Here is a 16,193-nt window from a genome sequence, read left to right as displayed (position 1 = left end):
TTGTTGTTGTTTTTTTCCCAACAGCACAGACAGCAACTATGGAGGAAAAAAACCCTCACCAATCAACCTAACAACGCTACTCTTATTTTGATAAGACCAGAAGTAAAATCTCCATAACAGGAACTCAGTGTGTGTTCTCTGTGAAACATGCTGCCTTGCAAAATGGCAGCAGATCAACAGACAGGCAAACACATTACTGTTTATTTGGCATAATGAACAGATTCTTTTATAATTCTTTGAATTTGGATTTTTAGTCTTTATGTTTGAATTTTCAGTCGCTGTGTTTCCTATAGTGTGTTATAGCAGTGTCAGGCAAAGGGTAGAAGAGTTAGAACAGGGAATAGTACAAAAAGTATGGAAAATACTTTGCAGGTAATAAATACACAGTCATGAAAAAAGGATGTAGTTGTCTTCTTTGATACTGTTAGTATGGAATCTTCTCCAAATATTCTGTGTAATTCTTTTCAGCATTTCTCAAAGGTAGAGGTGAATTACCCTCCTCCTTAACAGCATGGTACAAAGACCTTGAGTCATAGCCTGAAATAGTTTTTCTGTGCCCAAGTAGAACCCAAGGGAAGTTAGGGAACTTTAGTCTTAAACTGTTATCTTATATATTTTATGTGTAGCTGCCCCCTTATTCCAAAAGGCTCAGTTGGTATCCCACATTTTGCTCAAACTTCTAAAGATGTGCCTCTTCATATTTAGAATTTTCTCAGCATTTTGGGGCAATTCTTCTTCTCTAAAGCAGCTATACACTGATCAGTTAGATGCCATTTTGTGTTAATAAAGTTAAGATTTGTAATTTTAATTTCAAACTTTGTGGTGGCAGGGGCTGTAGCAATCTGAGTGACTCAAAGATATTCCTAGAATGACAGTTTTACATAGTTCTAAAAGCTGGCAAACAAACCTGGATTATTTATTTTTTAAAATGCAAATATCAATCATCCTTTCTTTTATCTTTCTTATTCATCTGATCTTTTAAATTTAGACTGCTCTTTATGGTACCCAGCCAGCTCTCTCCTCTGAAATATTTCACAGAGATATCTTTTAACTCTGAATTCAGGAAATCGGCAAGAGTCTGGCTGTCTGAGAGCGCCAGGAGCCGTGGTTCTCCATTTGCAGTGCTCCAAGGGTGAATCCCTGTACTACAGCAATGTAGCAACAATGCTGGTAGCACAAGGTGAAAATTTGGAAAATTATGTTATGTTTAAACCATATGGCTTGGCTGTTACTTGAGGAAACTAAGAATTGAAGTTAAGAGAAAGTCTGGAATCCACTTGAAAAGCTTTGAGAAAGTTGATGATCACTGTTTAGGTGACAAAGGTCCGGAATCCTGGAGTGCACTAAGATACGTGTTATTCTCTGTGCTTGATGTTGTGCTAAGAAACACCTATGCTAATGTAGATGAACCCTGAAGTAACCTCAGCAAGATGTGCAGTATACTTCAGGAAACAAAGATGAGTCATGATTTACTGACATGTGTGCGTGATAAATGAAATTGCATTAAGTTTGAGCTGATTTTTTGCTTTGGTGGCTTAGGTTTTTTTGATGAGCATGGGAATCATGTATACCAATTAATTGCTACAGTTGTTTGCTCAGTCCAGGAGCAGGGGCTATTTAGCTGTCCTTGCAACTTGTGATGGTTTGCTCCTTCATGTAACGTGGTGCTCAGTAATGAGTCTGGATTTTGAGCAACAGACCTGAAGTTGTGGAAGAATTTTTGAAAACCACTCAGTGCTATTTCAGAGGAGCTTCTGACTTCTGTGTGTCCAGTTTTTTAGTGAATTATGAGTTGGATAAGATATCCATTTTATTTTTCTTTTTTTACAGGTGTGTTTGTTTTATGGTTAGTAATAGCTTATGTAGTGTTATCTTCAAAGTTTCTATAAACTTTTTTCTGTTAGATCAGCAGCTGTCATATCCTGAGTAGTTTCAGGGCATCCTTACACATTTTCCTTTTAAGGTCTGTTATTTATGTGTTAGGGTCCCCCTTAAAGCTGTGTCTACAAATGACCTGCTTTTTCTTTATTTACTAATTTTTCAAGAACTGTTCTTGCTTGTCCTCAGCTGATGTTCAAATAATTATGGAGTCTTTTGAATAGTAATCTCTCTCTCAGACTTACCGTGTGTTCATGTAAGTTCAGAGACATTTCTTTTTCCATTGTCACAGTGCTAGATTAAGGTTATTTTACACTGTAACAGAAGGAATTACTTTTCCATCCTCCTGCCTGATGACATCTGTCTGTTCTCTGTAGCAAAGTCTCAGAGCAGAGGTGTTGTGTGTATGGAGTCCGTGGTGTCTCTGTGTTCTAGGGAGTCAGTAAGGGCATCTGCATCATGGAAACCTGGGTTTCATCACTACTTTGCATCACTACTCAATCTGCAGTGGGTGAAGTCCACCAAAGATAGGGTCTTGGTGGCAGGTGGATGGAGGTAGGCACCTCCATCCCTATCTGCATTCCTCTGAATTCTCTTATACCACTCTTATAGAAAACATGCGATTATTCCAATTATTTTGAGGTATGTGTGGCTTTGTAGTGGTCTCATGTAAGTGCCTTGAAAGATTCAAATGGTCACATCCATTGATGTGTGAGACATAGGGACACTATTTTTTTTTTCAGGAAACAAATCTTCATTGATAGGGACAGCAGTTGGCAAATCTTTAGGAAAAACTGGCATTGTGACTACACTAACCCTGCAGTGTGAGTACGGCAACACAACATATGGGCTTGCACTAAGTTTCTGGAAAGGATTGAAGTCATCCCAGGCCTCTCTAACTTAATTAGTGACTTGTGCCTGGGTTCTGACAGAGAGTTTGGATTTTCCTGGATTCAGTTTCTGATAACCTCTGCAGATGTGGGGTCTGGGACAGTGCTGCTCGGAAAACTCTGTTTATTGCAGCTGATGTGTACTCGACCTCATGACTCTCGATGAGTGTCTTGAATCACTCGAGAATAACTAATGCCCCAGCTTCCAGATCATCCTCAGTTTCGCCTTCAGCCAACTGAGTGTTCACCTTCCTTCACAGTTACAGGAAATGAAGATCTTCTGGGATAACTTGAGTGCAGCTGAGTGGTGTGTTTGGTCTATGGGGAAATACTGTGAACAGAAAGAGATTACAGTAGTAAAAATAGACATGGGGTTCAGAGGTATTTCTTGGGATTTTTTTTTTTTCTCCTCTCAATTCTAAAGTATATTTAATACCGTTGGCTGGTTTTACTTTCGAACATTAATTTAGAGTCATACAGTTTAAACAGGCTTTCATGCTGTGTGGGATTGGTTGTACACTGTACAGGCGATGTGCACAGCAAATTTGCCATAACCCCTGTGGATATTTGTAGCAAGGAGGGATATAAAGGGCTGTCATCCACTGACAGTTAACTGCTGCAAATGAATTAATGGCATTTTTTACCATCAATTAAACATTAAAAAGAATGGACCAATGGTTAGGAAAAAGAGGGGTTTAAAGAAATAGAAAATCTACATCGCTGTAGAGAACGATATGAAACATACAATACGCTAGCAATATTCCAAACTTAATTCTGTTTAAGTCCTGCATAACTAGATTTGTCTCTTTAGTAATAAAAACGTGTAATGCCAGTTACATAGTTCTCTTCAGCAGAGAAAGGATCACTGCTTGGGAATGAAAATTTTTGAATCCCAGCAGAGGGAAAAAAGGGATGCTGTGACTGCTATCCTTCCACACAGGGGTTATTTATTGCCTCTTTTATGGAATTTGCACCACGCCAGAATTTAGATGAGTTTGTGTACAGTGTACAATGCACAGTGACTTGGAGCTAAATGGTTATGAAAGACATGACATTTGGGCACTTGTGGTGCCAGTTTTTAATGACTAAAGAATATGCGTGTCTGTGTGAAGAATTATCAATGTAAGATTTTATTTTACAGTGTAGATATTTTCCGAACATACCCAAGTCTTTGTAATGGAATGAATTAATGAAAATTAATTATATCCTTTGTACCTGAAATGTGATTTCTTTTGTTTGGAATGATTTACTGTACATCTCTTCTTCTTGTTGTTTCCACTTCTTGAATGTGAAACATGAGAAAACTTACTCTTTCGGTATTTCATTAGTGGTATTACTAAATTCTCATTTGATCCCCAAGGATGAGGTTCTTGGTGGGGGAAGAGTGAATATTTTCATTAAAACAAAACCAGGTGCAGCTAACTGTTGTTTAAGCCAATTTACTTTTACGGTAGGTTTGATTATTAATACATCAGAAATCTTACTTGTGGTTACTATGGTAAAAGTTACATTTCATAATGCTGTCTCACAACTAGTTTTAATTTAGAAATTAGTGGCTTATTTCGGCTTGCTTTATAGTCAATTTGTAAAGTGCTAGAGCGAGATTTTCAAATGACTCATTTTGGTCTTGATTGTAGTATGAGTGCAGGGTGGAAGTGATACTTCAGAGAATGTTCAGTTTCTCGGCTTCATGAATATTTCACCGTTTAACTCTTTTTAACACTATGTAGATAGGGTTTTATATCATGTTAGGATAACAGAGCTAATAAATGCTTTATAAATAAAATACTTCCTTTAGATTCTGAATAATATTCTGATGTGAGTCTATATCCAAAGCATAAGAAATTTGGGAAAAAAAAATATAAGCATAAAATGCCAAAAGTTGTTCAAGTCTTCCTAAAATAACTTTTTCCTTATTTTTCTTATTTCATGCAGGCTTTCCTCCATCGAATGATCCAATGTGCTACAGCCAAAGTGGATAAAAATGTCACAGAAGAAACAGTTAAGGTTAGTCTCCTAATTGCGTATTTCTTCTGGTTTGTATCTGATGTTTTATTTATGTATGTTTTATTCTTTTGCAGATGTTGTTTTCAAATATTGAAGATATTCTTGCAGTTCACAAAAACTTCCTGTCCCTGGTGGAGGAGTGCTTGCAGCCAGAACCTAATGCGCAGCATGAAGTTGGAACCTGCTTCCTTCATTATGTATGCTATCTTTTATTACAGCCTTATTTAACTTTTTTCCTTTATCAGCTGTCTTTATTAATTACATGGTCATGAGGACAAAATATGATGATTGCATAATGTAGAGTACTTTGAGGTCATCTCTTGGTTGTTGTCATTTCCAAAAAAAAAAAAAAAGAGAGGGGAGGAGAATGAAGAAAGAACATATGAAACGGACAAACTTTTGTTGTCTCATCATTTTTATATTCACCAAATTAGCCCAGGCTGACAAACTGAGTCATGCAGTGTGGGCGAGGCTGGTGCCAATACGTGAGATCGAGGTACAAGGATCAGGGTTGCATGAAACATCAAAATTAATAATGTGCTTCATTTTTATTCGACTTTGATGCTAGGCAAAAATGTGAATATTTAACAAACAATTGCATATGCTGGGTAAAATATCTCCATGGTTCTGGACTGTGAAGATATTTTACTTTTCACAACAGCAGTACCTCCACAAATATATTTGTATGTCTTGTAGTAATTGTTTTCCAATAGTATTACTTTTCCTGTTGGAGCAAAACAAGGACGTCCATGTTACAGAGCTCTGCAAAATCAGGACAAGTTAGTTTGCTTTCAATTGTAGACCTAACAAAAAATCCAGGTTTCGCTGTTGTCTCTGGTTAGAGTCCCATTTGTTTGTTAAATCTTTGTTTATTCATTGTGGGAGGAGAAAATTGCTAATGGTATGTGGAAACATTTTACAGAACTTGAGTAACATCAGTTTTTGACTGCAGAAGTATGGATCATATTCACAAACCCGTGTTTGCAGACATAATAGTTAATGATGTCAGCAAACAAGTAACTCATTGTGCATTTTCTTCCTGTTTTTTTTTAATCCTGTGATTTTGTGATAGTCCAGCTTCTGAAATTTTTCAGCAAAACCTTATGAAGTTCAACAAAGACAAATGTAAGGTCTTGCACTTGGGGAAAACATAATCCAGGAGTGCAGCACAGGCTGGGGAGCGGCTCTGGGGAAAGGGACCTGGGGGTCCTGGTGGACAACGAGCTCAATACGCGTGAGCAGTGTGCTGCGGCGGCAAGGAGAGCCAACAGGGTGCTGGGCTGCATCAGCAAGGGCGTCACCAGCAGAGACAAAGACGTCATTATCCCTCTCTACTCAGAGCTTGGCAGGCCACACCTGGAATCCTGTGTCCAGTTTTGGTCCCCGCTATACAAAAATGATGTGGAGAGGGTACAGAGGGGGGCCACAAAATGATCACAGGGCTGGGAAGCCTGCCACATGGGGAAAGGCTGAGAGAACTGGGTTTGTTCAGCCTCCAGAAAAGAAAGCTTAAGGGAGACTTTATCACCATTTAAAGGGTGGAGAAGATGGAGACTGCCTTTTTACAAGGAGTCACATGGAAAAGCTGAGGGGTAATGGGTACAAGTTAATCCTAGGGAGATTCTGGTTGGACTCGAGTGGAAAATTTTTTACCATGGGAACAATCAACCATTGGAATAATCTCTCCAGGGATGTGGTGGATTACCCAGTATTAGACACTTTTAGGATTCAGCTGTATAGGGTGCTGTGCCACCTTGTCTAGACTGTGCTTTTGCCAAGAAAGGTTGGATCAGATGATCCTTGAAGTCCCTCCCAACCTGGCATTCTATGATTCTGTGATCGAAATTCCCAAGTGATGCTTCCAGACTGTTCATAATTCTCATTTGAAGCTGGACCTCAAATAAGAAAAGGAAGAGAGAGCTGACCTTCCACAACGAAGATTATATTAACTATTCAGCTTTGAAAAGTGTTCATTTCATGTTTTATTAATTTTTTAAAATAAATCAAAATGGCAAGTGAGGAACAATGTATTTCTTTGTTTCTGCAGAAAGAGAAATTCCGTATCTATGACGAATACTGCAGTAACCACGAGAAGGCACAGAAAGTTCTGCTTGACCTTAACAAAATAAGAACAGTGCGGACGTTTCTTTTGGTAAATAAACTTTGAACTGGTGTTCTAACTTAATATTTTTTGACCGGGCAGTGAATTGTTAGCACTGTCACTTCCACCACGTAACAACTACAAGCACACTTGCAAGCAGTTAGCAGGCAGTTCCAGATGGGGTGGTGTTTCTAGAGGAAGGGGTTGTGTACATCATATTTTCACTGCTGCACTTGGATCTGTGTGTAATACAGCATTAGACAGTGTGCCTTGAGATTGCTGGCCAAAAGACAAGGATTTAAATCCAGCCGTGTCTGTAGAAAGTAACAAGAATCGGGTAAGATATGTAAGGAAGGACAGGGAAAGAAGTTATAGAAAGGAAGCTGAAGGACTCATCAGAACTTCTGAAGAGAAGGTCCATGTTCTGGTACTGTAGCAACAGCTGTGCCAGGCAGAAAAATGTGTTGTTATGGATCATAGAGTAACCGTCCTGATTTTAAATGCTGACTTTAATCTGAGGTCAAAATAAACAGCTACACTTATAAAGTCTTTCACTTTATAAGACAAATAGGGAGGGTTTTTAAAACGTTAAGTATGACAATCCTCATGATTTTCCTGCAGCAAAACCAGTTTCCATCTAAATACTGAGTTTCCTAATAGCTAACATTAGTTGTTAAAAGAAGGATTCAGTGTGGAATGATTTTTGTGTTGTCTTTCATGGTGTCCTGTGATAACAAGGTCAGCTTTGAAATGTGGGGCCCATTATATTGGAACTTAAATACCTGAGAAGGTGTTCATGGATTTTATATCAAATTTCAGAGTGATCAGATCTGATTATTGCATTTTGGGACTGGAGCTAAAATGACACTACCAGCAAAGCATCACAAATATGGTTTAAAAAAAAAAAAAAAGATGATGCCAATGCTGGCAGTATCACAAATTTTATTTAATCTTATTGATTATTTTTAACATGCAGTAGGCTTTCACTACTGATGTTGACAGAGTTCTTGGTAAAGTTGTTCTATCTCAGCTCACAAAATTTTTGAAAGTTACTGGATCAGACTTTCTTCCTAGCTGCATTTACTTACAGCCAAGTTAATGAGCAGTGTGGGAATTTCCTTATTGTAGGGGGGTACTGGGTGACATGAAGTGCCATCCGCCTTTTTGCTAAGAGTCTCTTATTCAGCAGTGTTCCATTCATGGTTGAAAACAGCTTCAAAGTTGTTCTGTTTTTCCTCAGTGGTTGGCACAGTATCCTTCACCTTGCCCCAGATTGAGGAGCTTCACACACATGGTTCTTGTATTTGGAGCAGCATGGCCAGACTCAAGAATAAGGGATGAATGCTGACTACAGAGACAAAAACCAAAATACTCTGGAGCAGGATTGCAAAGAGCTTGTTTTGTGAGAAAGGAAGCCAAGTGTGCAGTGTCATGTAGTCCTGGGTGCATGCATAGGGCTTTCACGTCTTCTGTGGGTTACTCATAAATTCAGGACATGTCTGTGGAAGAAGTGGCAGCAGTCTAACCTAGAGAACAGGAGATCTGACTGTACGATTTGAAAGTACAATTGAAGCCTTGTAGCCAGACAGAAGAGTTCATGTCATTAGAGATGTGATTATCTATAAATAATCAGGAGCTGAAACCAGACTTCTGAGCTTTTAAGTATAGGGACAGTCATGCTTGGTCTTTATCAGTGAGGTTTTTTTGTTGTCAAGTTAAGCGAAGTCCTTTAGGATAAGACAGAAACCGGTTAACCATGAGTACAAAAAGCAGAGACTTCAGGGTGGGCTTAGAGATCCCCATAGAAGCACTGGTTATGGGGTAGGTATGTTTTGAGTTACATGCTGAGTGGAGCAGCCACCCAGTTGTGTAGCCTCTGTTCCATCAACAGTGTGCCTGCATCCAGATTTGTGGCCTGAGTCAACATACCATCTGGCTGTGTTAAACTACTTCTGTTTAGTGTCCTCGGTTTAGACATCTTGCTCTTTGAAGCTGTAGATTATCTCTTACCATTGCATCATGATTCCTTTGGATCTCTCCATAAAATAATTTTCATCATTACTTTAGGTCTTTATGTACTTACACTTTAATTCCAGCAATTCCAAATATTTGCTGTAATGTCCCTTGCATACTTTGTTATCCCAAATAACCCTTATTCTTTCCTCTCTTTCTCTCTCAGCTGCTTTTTCATGGATGTTTCCACTCAATATTTCATGTATTCTCTGCATCCATAGTTGAATGTCTTGTCAAAATTTACATGTTCTTCAGCCCATGACTAAGGATATTTTTATTAATTGCACATCACATTTAAATATAGAAATATGTAAACAGAAGACCTTTTTTTTGGGATGTGTATTAGGGTGACCACGTTCAAACCTTTCAAACCATCTTTGATATTACTTAATATTGTAAACACACCTTTTGGTAGCAACAGCACCTATAGGGGTCACTCTGAAGTACTTTTATTTTTGTTTCTTGAAGTATGAGAGTATATTTTCAGCTTTTTATTTACTGTCTTTTATGTTTAAACCTTAAAAAAATCCCTCTCTTAATCAGACTGAATGAAAAAGGTACCTGGGGGAGATACCTGCATAATGCCATTGTGCCTTCTTTGTCATGTATGATAGTCAATGTACCTGCCTGTGCATGTGTTCAAACCTGTTCTTTTGACAGTTCTCCCACATTAAATATATATATATATATAATTTATACATAACTTAGCCAGTATTGCTGTGTACATATGCCCGATTCTTTATTTCTGATCATTTTCTCCAGATTTTTTTAATTTGTTAAATTGTTCATACTCTAGAATTGCATGCTCCTTGGAGGACGCAAGAACACAGACGTACCATTGGAGGGATATCTAGTAACGCCGATACAGAGAATATGCAAGTATCCCCTTCTTTTGAAGGTACTTACAAGTTTTTTATTTAGGAGTTTATACTTTCTATATAAAACTGGTTGCTAAGCATATTTCCGAACTGCAGGAACAATCTCTCTACACAGTGAATAATCTCTTTATTAGATATTGGACTCAGACTGGTTCTCATTAAAGCTAGTGACAAGTCTTGTGACATCAGTATTAAAAGAACTGAGGAGTTTGGCTGGGTCAAGATGATTAGCTTCCTTCTACATCTAGTTGTAATGTTGCCTCTCCATTGTTGAATGGAAGTGAGCCATTTAAGGGACTTCAATGAGACTGATTTCAGATGGGTTTGACCATGCCCTTGCTTAAAATGCTTGGGATAGCAGAGTTCATTAGTTACATGTTTGATGATTCTAATTTGCCATCAGCAAACTGTAAATAAAAAGTATGTATGAAAATGATTTGTAAGAAAAACGGTAGAGTTAACAGTAAGATGCTGTAGATGGTTCTATGCACATGTGTATGTTTATTCTTACCTTACTGGTGCAACTTAAAACTTAATGAAAAATGTTAAATGTGCTATATAACCATTAGGTATTCAAACCTCTGAGTTACTGAAATTTTTCCATGTTAGGAAATAAAATAATACAATCATCAGGAAAATAAATATTTAAAACAAATTTTTGCTCAACAAATTAACGTCTAATACTGTCTGTTGTTCCAAACCATGAGGGAGAATCCAGAGCAGATTCCGATCTGGAAGCTACTTGAAACTTGATTATTGAACAGTATTTTTCACAATGTGTGTGTGAGTTTAGATCTGAAATGTTGCCAATTACGAGGAATATGCATTTCATTACACTGACATAAAACCCTAAAAGTAAACATGTTTACTTCTAAGTAAACAAGTAAAAACTAAATGTTTTTAAAACAAGTTAAAGAAAATAATAATTGCAATGAGGTTTGAGTCATCCCAGATATCTGCTGCTTTACAGTTCCTTTGGCCTATTTAAAAATTATTTTTATATTATGTTTAATGACGGATCTACAGAGAAAATAGGGGGAAATGACGAATGAATTACTCTAGGGGAAATTAAATGAATATTTCTGTTAAATTTAAATACAGGGTGTGGTTGCAGAAGGGTTAGGGCTCCAGAGGAATGTACCCATGCTTCAGTCAGGGTATGCACTTAAGGCGGTCCATAGTCAGTCCAGATGTAAATCATTGAATGGTTTGGGTTGGAAGGGGCTCTAAAGATGATCTAGTTCCAACCCCCCTGCCCCATGCAGGGCCCCCTTCCCCCAGCCCAGGGTGCTCCCAGCCCCGTCCAACCTGGTCTTGAACCCTTCCAGGGAGGGGGCAGCCACAGCTGCTCTGGGCACCCTGGGCCAGCGCCTCAGCACTCACAAAGGGAAGAATTTCTTCCTTACATCTAATCTAAATCTACCCTCTTTCAGGTTAAAACTGTTACCCCTGTCCTGTTACTACATGCCCTTGTAAAAAGTCCTTCCCCATCTTTCCTGTAGGTCCACTTTAAGTACTGGAACACTGCTATAACGTCTCCCTGGAGTCTTCTGTTCTCCAGGCTGAAAAACCCCAACTCTCTCAGCCTGTCCTCATAGGAGAGGTGCTCCAGAGCTCTGATCATCTTTGTGGCCTCCTCTGGACCTGCTCGAGCAGATCCATGTCCTTCTTATGTTGGGGTCCCCAGAGCTTGGCACAGTACTCCAAGTGGTCTCTCATGAGAGCGGAGTAGAGGGAGAGAATCAACTCCCTTGACCTGCTGGCCACACTTCTCTTGATGCAGCCCAGGATACAGTTGGCTTTGTGGCCTGCAAATGCACATTGTCAAGTCATGTTGGGCTTCTACTAAACTAGCACTCCCAAATCCTTCTCTGTAGGGCTGCTCTCAATCCATTTTCCACCCAGCCTGTATTTGTGCACGGGATTGCCCCAACCCATTTGCAGGACCTTGCACTTGGCCTTGTTGCATTTCATGAGGTTTGAGCAGGCCCACCTCTCAAGCCTGTCCAGGTCCCTCTGGGTGGCATCCCTTCCCTCCAGTGTGTTGACTGCGCCACACAGCTCGGTGTTGTCGGCAAACTTGCTGAGGGTGCACTCAGTCCCGCTGTCCGTGTCACCAACAAAGATGTTAAACAGCGCTGGTCCCAATACTGACCCCTGAGGAGCGCCACTCGTCACTGCTCTCCACTTGGACATCGAGCAGTTGAGCACAACTCTCTGAGTGTGACCATCCAGCCAATTCCTTATCCACCAAATGGTCCATCTGTAAAATCCATATCTCTCTGATTTAGAGACAAGGATGTCATGTGGGACAGCGTCACATGCTTTGCACAAGTCCAGGTAGATGACATCAGTTGCTCTTCCCTTATCCACCAACACTTCCCTGTCATAGAAGGCCGCCAAATTCATCAGATGTGATTTGCCCTCAGTGAAGCCATGTTGGCTGTCACCAGTCACCTCCTTATTTCCCTTGTGACCTATTGTATTTTCCAGGAAGATCTGCTCCCTGATCTTGCTGGACACAGAGGCGAGACTGACTGGCCTGTATATCCCTGGGTCTTCTTTTTTCCCCTTTTTAAAAATGAGGGTTATGTTTCCTCTTTTTCCAGTCAGTGGGAACTTCACTGGACTGCCACAACTTCTCAAATATGACGGCTAATGGCTTAGCTGCTTTATCCGCCTGTTCCCTGAGGACCCACAGATGCATCTCCTCAGGTCCCATGGACTTGTGCACCTTTAGGTTCCTTAGATGGTCTTAAACCTGATCTCCTACAGTGGGCAGTTCTTCACTCTCCCAGTTCTTGTCTTTGTCTTCTGTGACTTGAGCGGTGTGGCTGGAGTACTTGCTGGTGAAGAATGAGGCAAAAAAGTTGAGTACTTCAGCCTTTTCCATGTCCCGGGTAACCAGATCTCCCATATCCTTCTGGAGAGGGCCCACATTTTCCCTAGTCTTCCTTTTATCACTGACGTACCTAAAGAAGCTTTTCTTGTTGCCCTTGATGTCCCTGGACAGATTTATTTCTATCAAGGCTTTGGCCTTACTAACCTGATCCCTGGCTGCTCAGACAGTTTCTCTGTATTCCTTCTAGGTTACCTGTCCTTGCTTCCACCCTCTGTAGGCTTCCTTTTTGTGCTGGAGCATGTCCATGAGCAAATTGTTCATGCATGCAGGCCTCCTGGCATTTTTGCCTGACTTCTTTGTTGGGATGCTTCACTCCTGAGCTTGGAAGAGGTGAACCTTGAATATTAACCAGCTTTCTTGGGCTCCTCCTCCCTCCAGAGATTTATCCTGTGGTACTCTGCCAAGCAGATCCCCAAAGAGGCCTAAGTCTGCTCTCCTGAAGTCGAGGGCAGCAAGCTTGCTGTGCACCCTCCTCACTGCCTTAAGGATCTTGAACTCCACCATTTCATGGTCAGTGCAGCCACTGCTGCCCTTGAGCTTCACACTCCCCACCAGCCCCTCCTTGCTGGTGAGAACAAGGTCCATCACAGCATCTCTCCTCAGTGGCTCCTCTATCACTTGGAGAAGGAAGTTATCATCAATGCATCCCAGGAACCTCTTGGATTGCTTATGCCCTGCTGTGTTGTCCCTCCAACAGATACTGGGGTGGTTGAAGTCCCCCATGAGGACCAGGGCTTGTGAACATGAGACCGCTCCTATCTGTCTATAGAGGGCCTCATCCACTCAGTCTTCCTGATTAGGTGGCCTGTAGCAGAATCCCACTATAATGTTACTTGTCCCTCGCTTTAATCCTGACCCATAAGCTCTCAGTCAGCTCCTCATCCATCCCCAGGCAGAGCTCCAGGCACTCCAGCTGGTCACTGACATAGAGGGCGGCAGCCCCTCCTCATCTCCCCTGCCTGTCCCTCCTGAAGAGCCTGTATCCTTCCATTCCATCTCTGATGGGTAGTTGGTAGTTCGAGATGGGAAATCTCAAATGAATACCGGGAACTCCACTTTTGTTTTTTGGTATGGCTGCCTTACCAGTAGCCATATGAAAACAGTGAGTCACTGAAGCTATTGTTCAATGCTCTGGTGTATTGCATGAGATTAAACAATAGTATGGAGCTAAAGGAACATGGGTTTTGCCCTGAGTTGCAGTCAAGGCAGGTGTTCATTTTGCCCTGAGTAAACTAACACTTTTAAGCAGACTTAGTATCCTTGCTGTTGAACAGTTCCATCCTGTGGAATATAAATCCCTACCTGCTCCCCCAACACCTCCAGCCCCCCCCCCCCCCAAAAAAAAAACAAACAAAAAAACAAACCCAAACCTCAGTAAACCAAAGCTCAACATGAAGAAATTTTGTTGGGGGGAGAAAGTAGCCGAAATGTAAACTCTTGCTGAAGTAGTGATTATTTTTACTGTTAGTAGTTTATTTCTCTGAGTTCTAGCATCTTACTAGGACACAATGATGGAGGGTTTATTACTTTTCTACCTAGTAAAAGAGAAGTCTGGCAACTTTTTTTATTTTGTATCCTAGTTGATTTAAGCCTCCTGTAATATACATTTAGGGATCAAAGACAGGTTTCTTTTTTTCTTCTTTTTAAATGTTTAAATAGGAGTTACTGAAGCGGACTCCGAGGAAGCACAGTGACTATGCAGCACTAATGGAAGCCCTCCAGGCCATGAAAGCTGTCTGTTCCAACATAAATGAGGCCAAGAGACAAATGGAAAAATTAGAGTTTTTGGAAGAATGGCAGTCTCATGTTGAAGGATGGGAGGTACTGTAATATTATTTGTCGCTTTGTGTATTGAGGAGGGAGTAACAGTTTTCAACAAGCAAGTATTTCACTGTTGTTGTGATCCTGAGGTACTGTCAACTGCTCAATTCTGTGAAATTGCAGCTTTTATTTGGGATCAACTCTGTACATTAAGTGTTGTCCATGACTGAGCACCGCTGTATAAAATAGCAGACTTCCAGGAAAGAGGGCAAATGTTTAGTATTTGACTTAGAATATGGATCATTTACATCAACATGTATGTGTTCACCATACACATCTCTAAATCCTAATTTTACTTCTTTATTATTGATTAATCACTGAGTCCACAAGTTTTTGTCAGCTTCTATGTAGTCCTGAGCTATTGGCTCAGCTAAACTAACATAGAAGTGTTCAATAGAATCTGTATAAGACCTTTTATTTTATTTTATTTTATTTTTTTTTTAATAGTTTGTAAATGGAATGGTTTCAGTGCTTTAGTTTTGTGAAGAAACCATAGGTCAATTTCCAAGTTAGTGTTTTCGATAGAAACCTGAAGAGCCATCCTTTCCCCTACATAAAAACTAGGTCAAGTACTTGTAGCACCAAAATCTTCCTTTCATATTATTTTGAGCACTATAATTAGTTTATACAGAAAGATAGATGTAGATATGAGGGTATCTCTAAATTGCCTTAGGTGTTTTATATTGAAATGTCTGAGCTGTCCTCATGAAGGTGGGAGGGAAACACAAGCCAAGTCCCAGTAAAAGAAATGTAAAGTCAGAAATGTAAACTTTTTGTTCTTTAAAGTCCATTTTGATTATAATATACAGGTTTTTTTCAGACACAAATTTCAACATGGAAGTAGTTATTTGCTTTCTGAATACTTTGCTCAAATGTGCTAATTCTCTTCATAAGAGAGCTGCTTAAGAACTAAAGGAAGAGATTTTATCCCTTTAAGCTTTGTGGATGGTATGTTGTCTGGAAAAGGTAGCCAGAAACGCCTATTTTTTGCACGATAGCTGAAAGATCATGTCTCGGTCTATCAGACTATGGAGTGGAAAACAGCCTTTGTACAGTGCAGAGAAAAGAAAGGATTAGGGACCCTGATGGGACACCGAGAAAGCTTTAAGATAGACCTGTCTGAACTTTAACTGAGAGAGTTCCCCAAGAAGTCTGATAACTAAAAATTAGAATGTTAACCAGAAGAGTCAGCTTTTAAGTAAGTATTCATAGTAATAGATAAAACAGCAGAAACAAAGAAGAGTTTCTACACAGCTCTCTTCCCTCCCTACATCTCCTGCTTACCACACCTGTTGCTTCTTGAGCTTGCTGTGCCTAAGGATGTGTTCTGCTTCTGCAGCAGTGGATTCAGTCTCCCCCTGCCTTCCAGCAGGGTTCAGCAGAACAAGCTGCTATCTGAAAGGAGCAAAAAAAATGACACTGAACAAACAACCCCCTAAATATTACCTGTGACACTGCAAAATTATTTCCTGTCTGCTCCACGTGAAATCTCCTGATCAGTGGATTTACGCAAACCTTTGGTTTGTTGTTAACTGAGTAGTGTTGGAAGATCTGATTAATTCTAAACATGGATTAAGCAAGTAATTTTACTTTAATAAAAATTCTTTGTGTTTCTTCAGTGCACTGTGGGATTTGAAATGTATCACTTAAGGTGTTTTTCCTTTTCCTGTGTAGCAGCATTTTCAAGAACTGCTCTTCCATTT

At 40.0% G+C, this 16,193-nt stretch overlaps 1 protein-coding gene across 1 annotated transcript in view; it reads left to right on the top strand.

Annotated features, from left to right (window-relative positions):
* The window catches only part of PREX2 (phosphatidylinositol-3,4,5-trisphosphate dependent Rac exchange factor 2), a 185,725-nt gene that overhangs the window by 45,571 nt on the left and 123,961 nt on the right, over positions 1 to 16,193 (top strand). Inside the window, exons 3-7 of the mRNA XM_032995111.2 lie at positions 4,704 to 4,775; positions 4,850 to 4,972; positions 6,823 to 6,927; positions 9,686 to 9,787; positions 14,329 to 14,490. Coding sequence (XP_032851002.1) covers positions 4,704 to 4,775; positions 4,850 to 4,972; positions 6,823 to 6,927; positions 9,686 to 9,787; positions 14,329 to 14,490 — 564 coding nt within the window. The remainder of the gene's footprint in view (positions 1 to 4,703; positions 4,776 to 4,849; positions 4,973 to 6,822; positions 6,928 to 9,685; positions 9,788 to 14,328; positions 14,491 to 16,193) is intronic.

The sequence above is a fragment of the Tyto alba genome, unplaced genomic scaffold, assembly GCF_018691265.1.
Source record: "Tyto alba isolate M040663 unplaced genomic scaffold, T.alba_DEE_v4.0 Super-Scaffold_9, whole genome shotgun sequence".
Classification (NCBI taxonomy): domain Eukaryota; kingdom Metazoa; phylum Chordata; class Aves; order Strigiformes; family Tytonidae; genus Tyto; species Tyto alba.
Note: the sequence above shows the minus strand (reverse complement) of the source record. Positions and strands in the feature narration are given on the sequence as shown.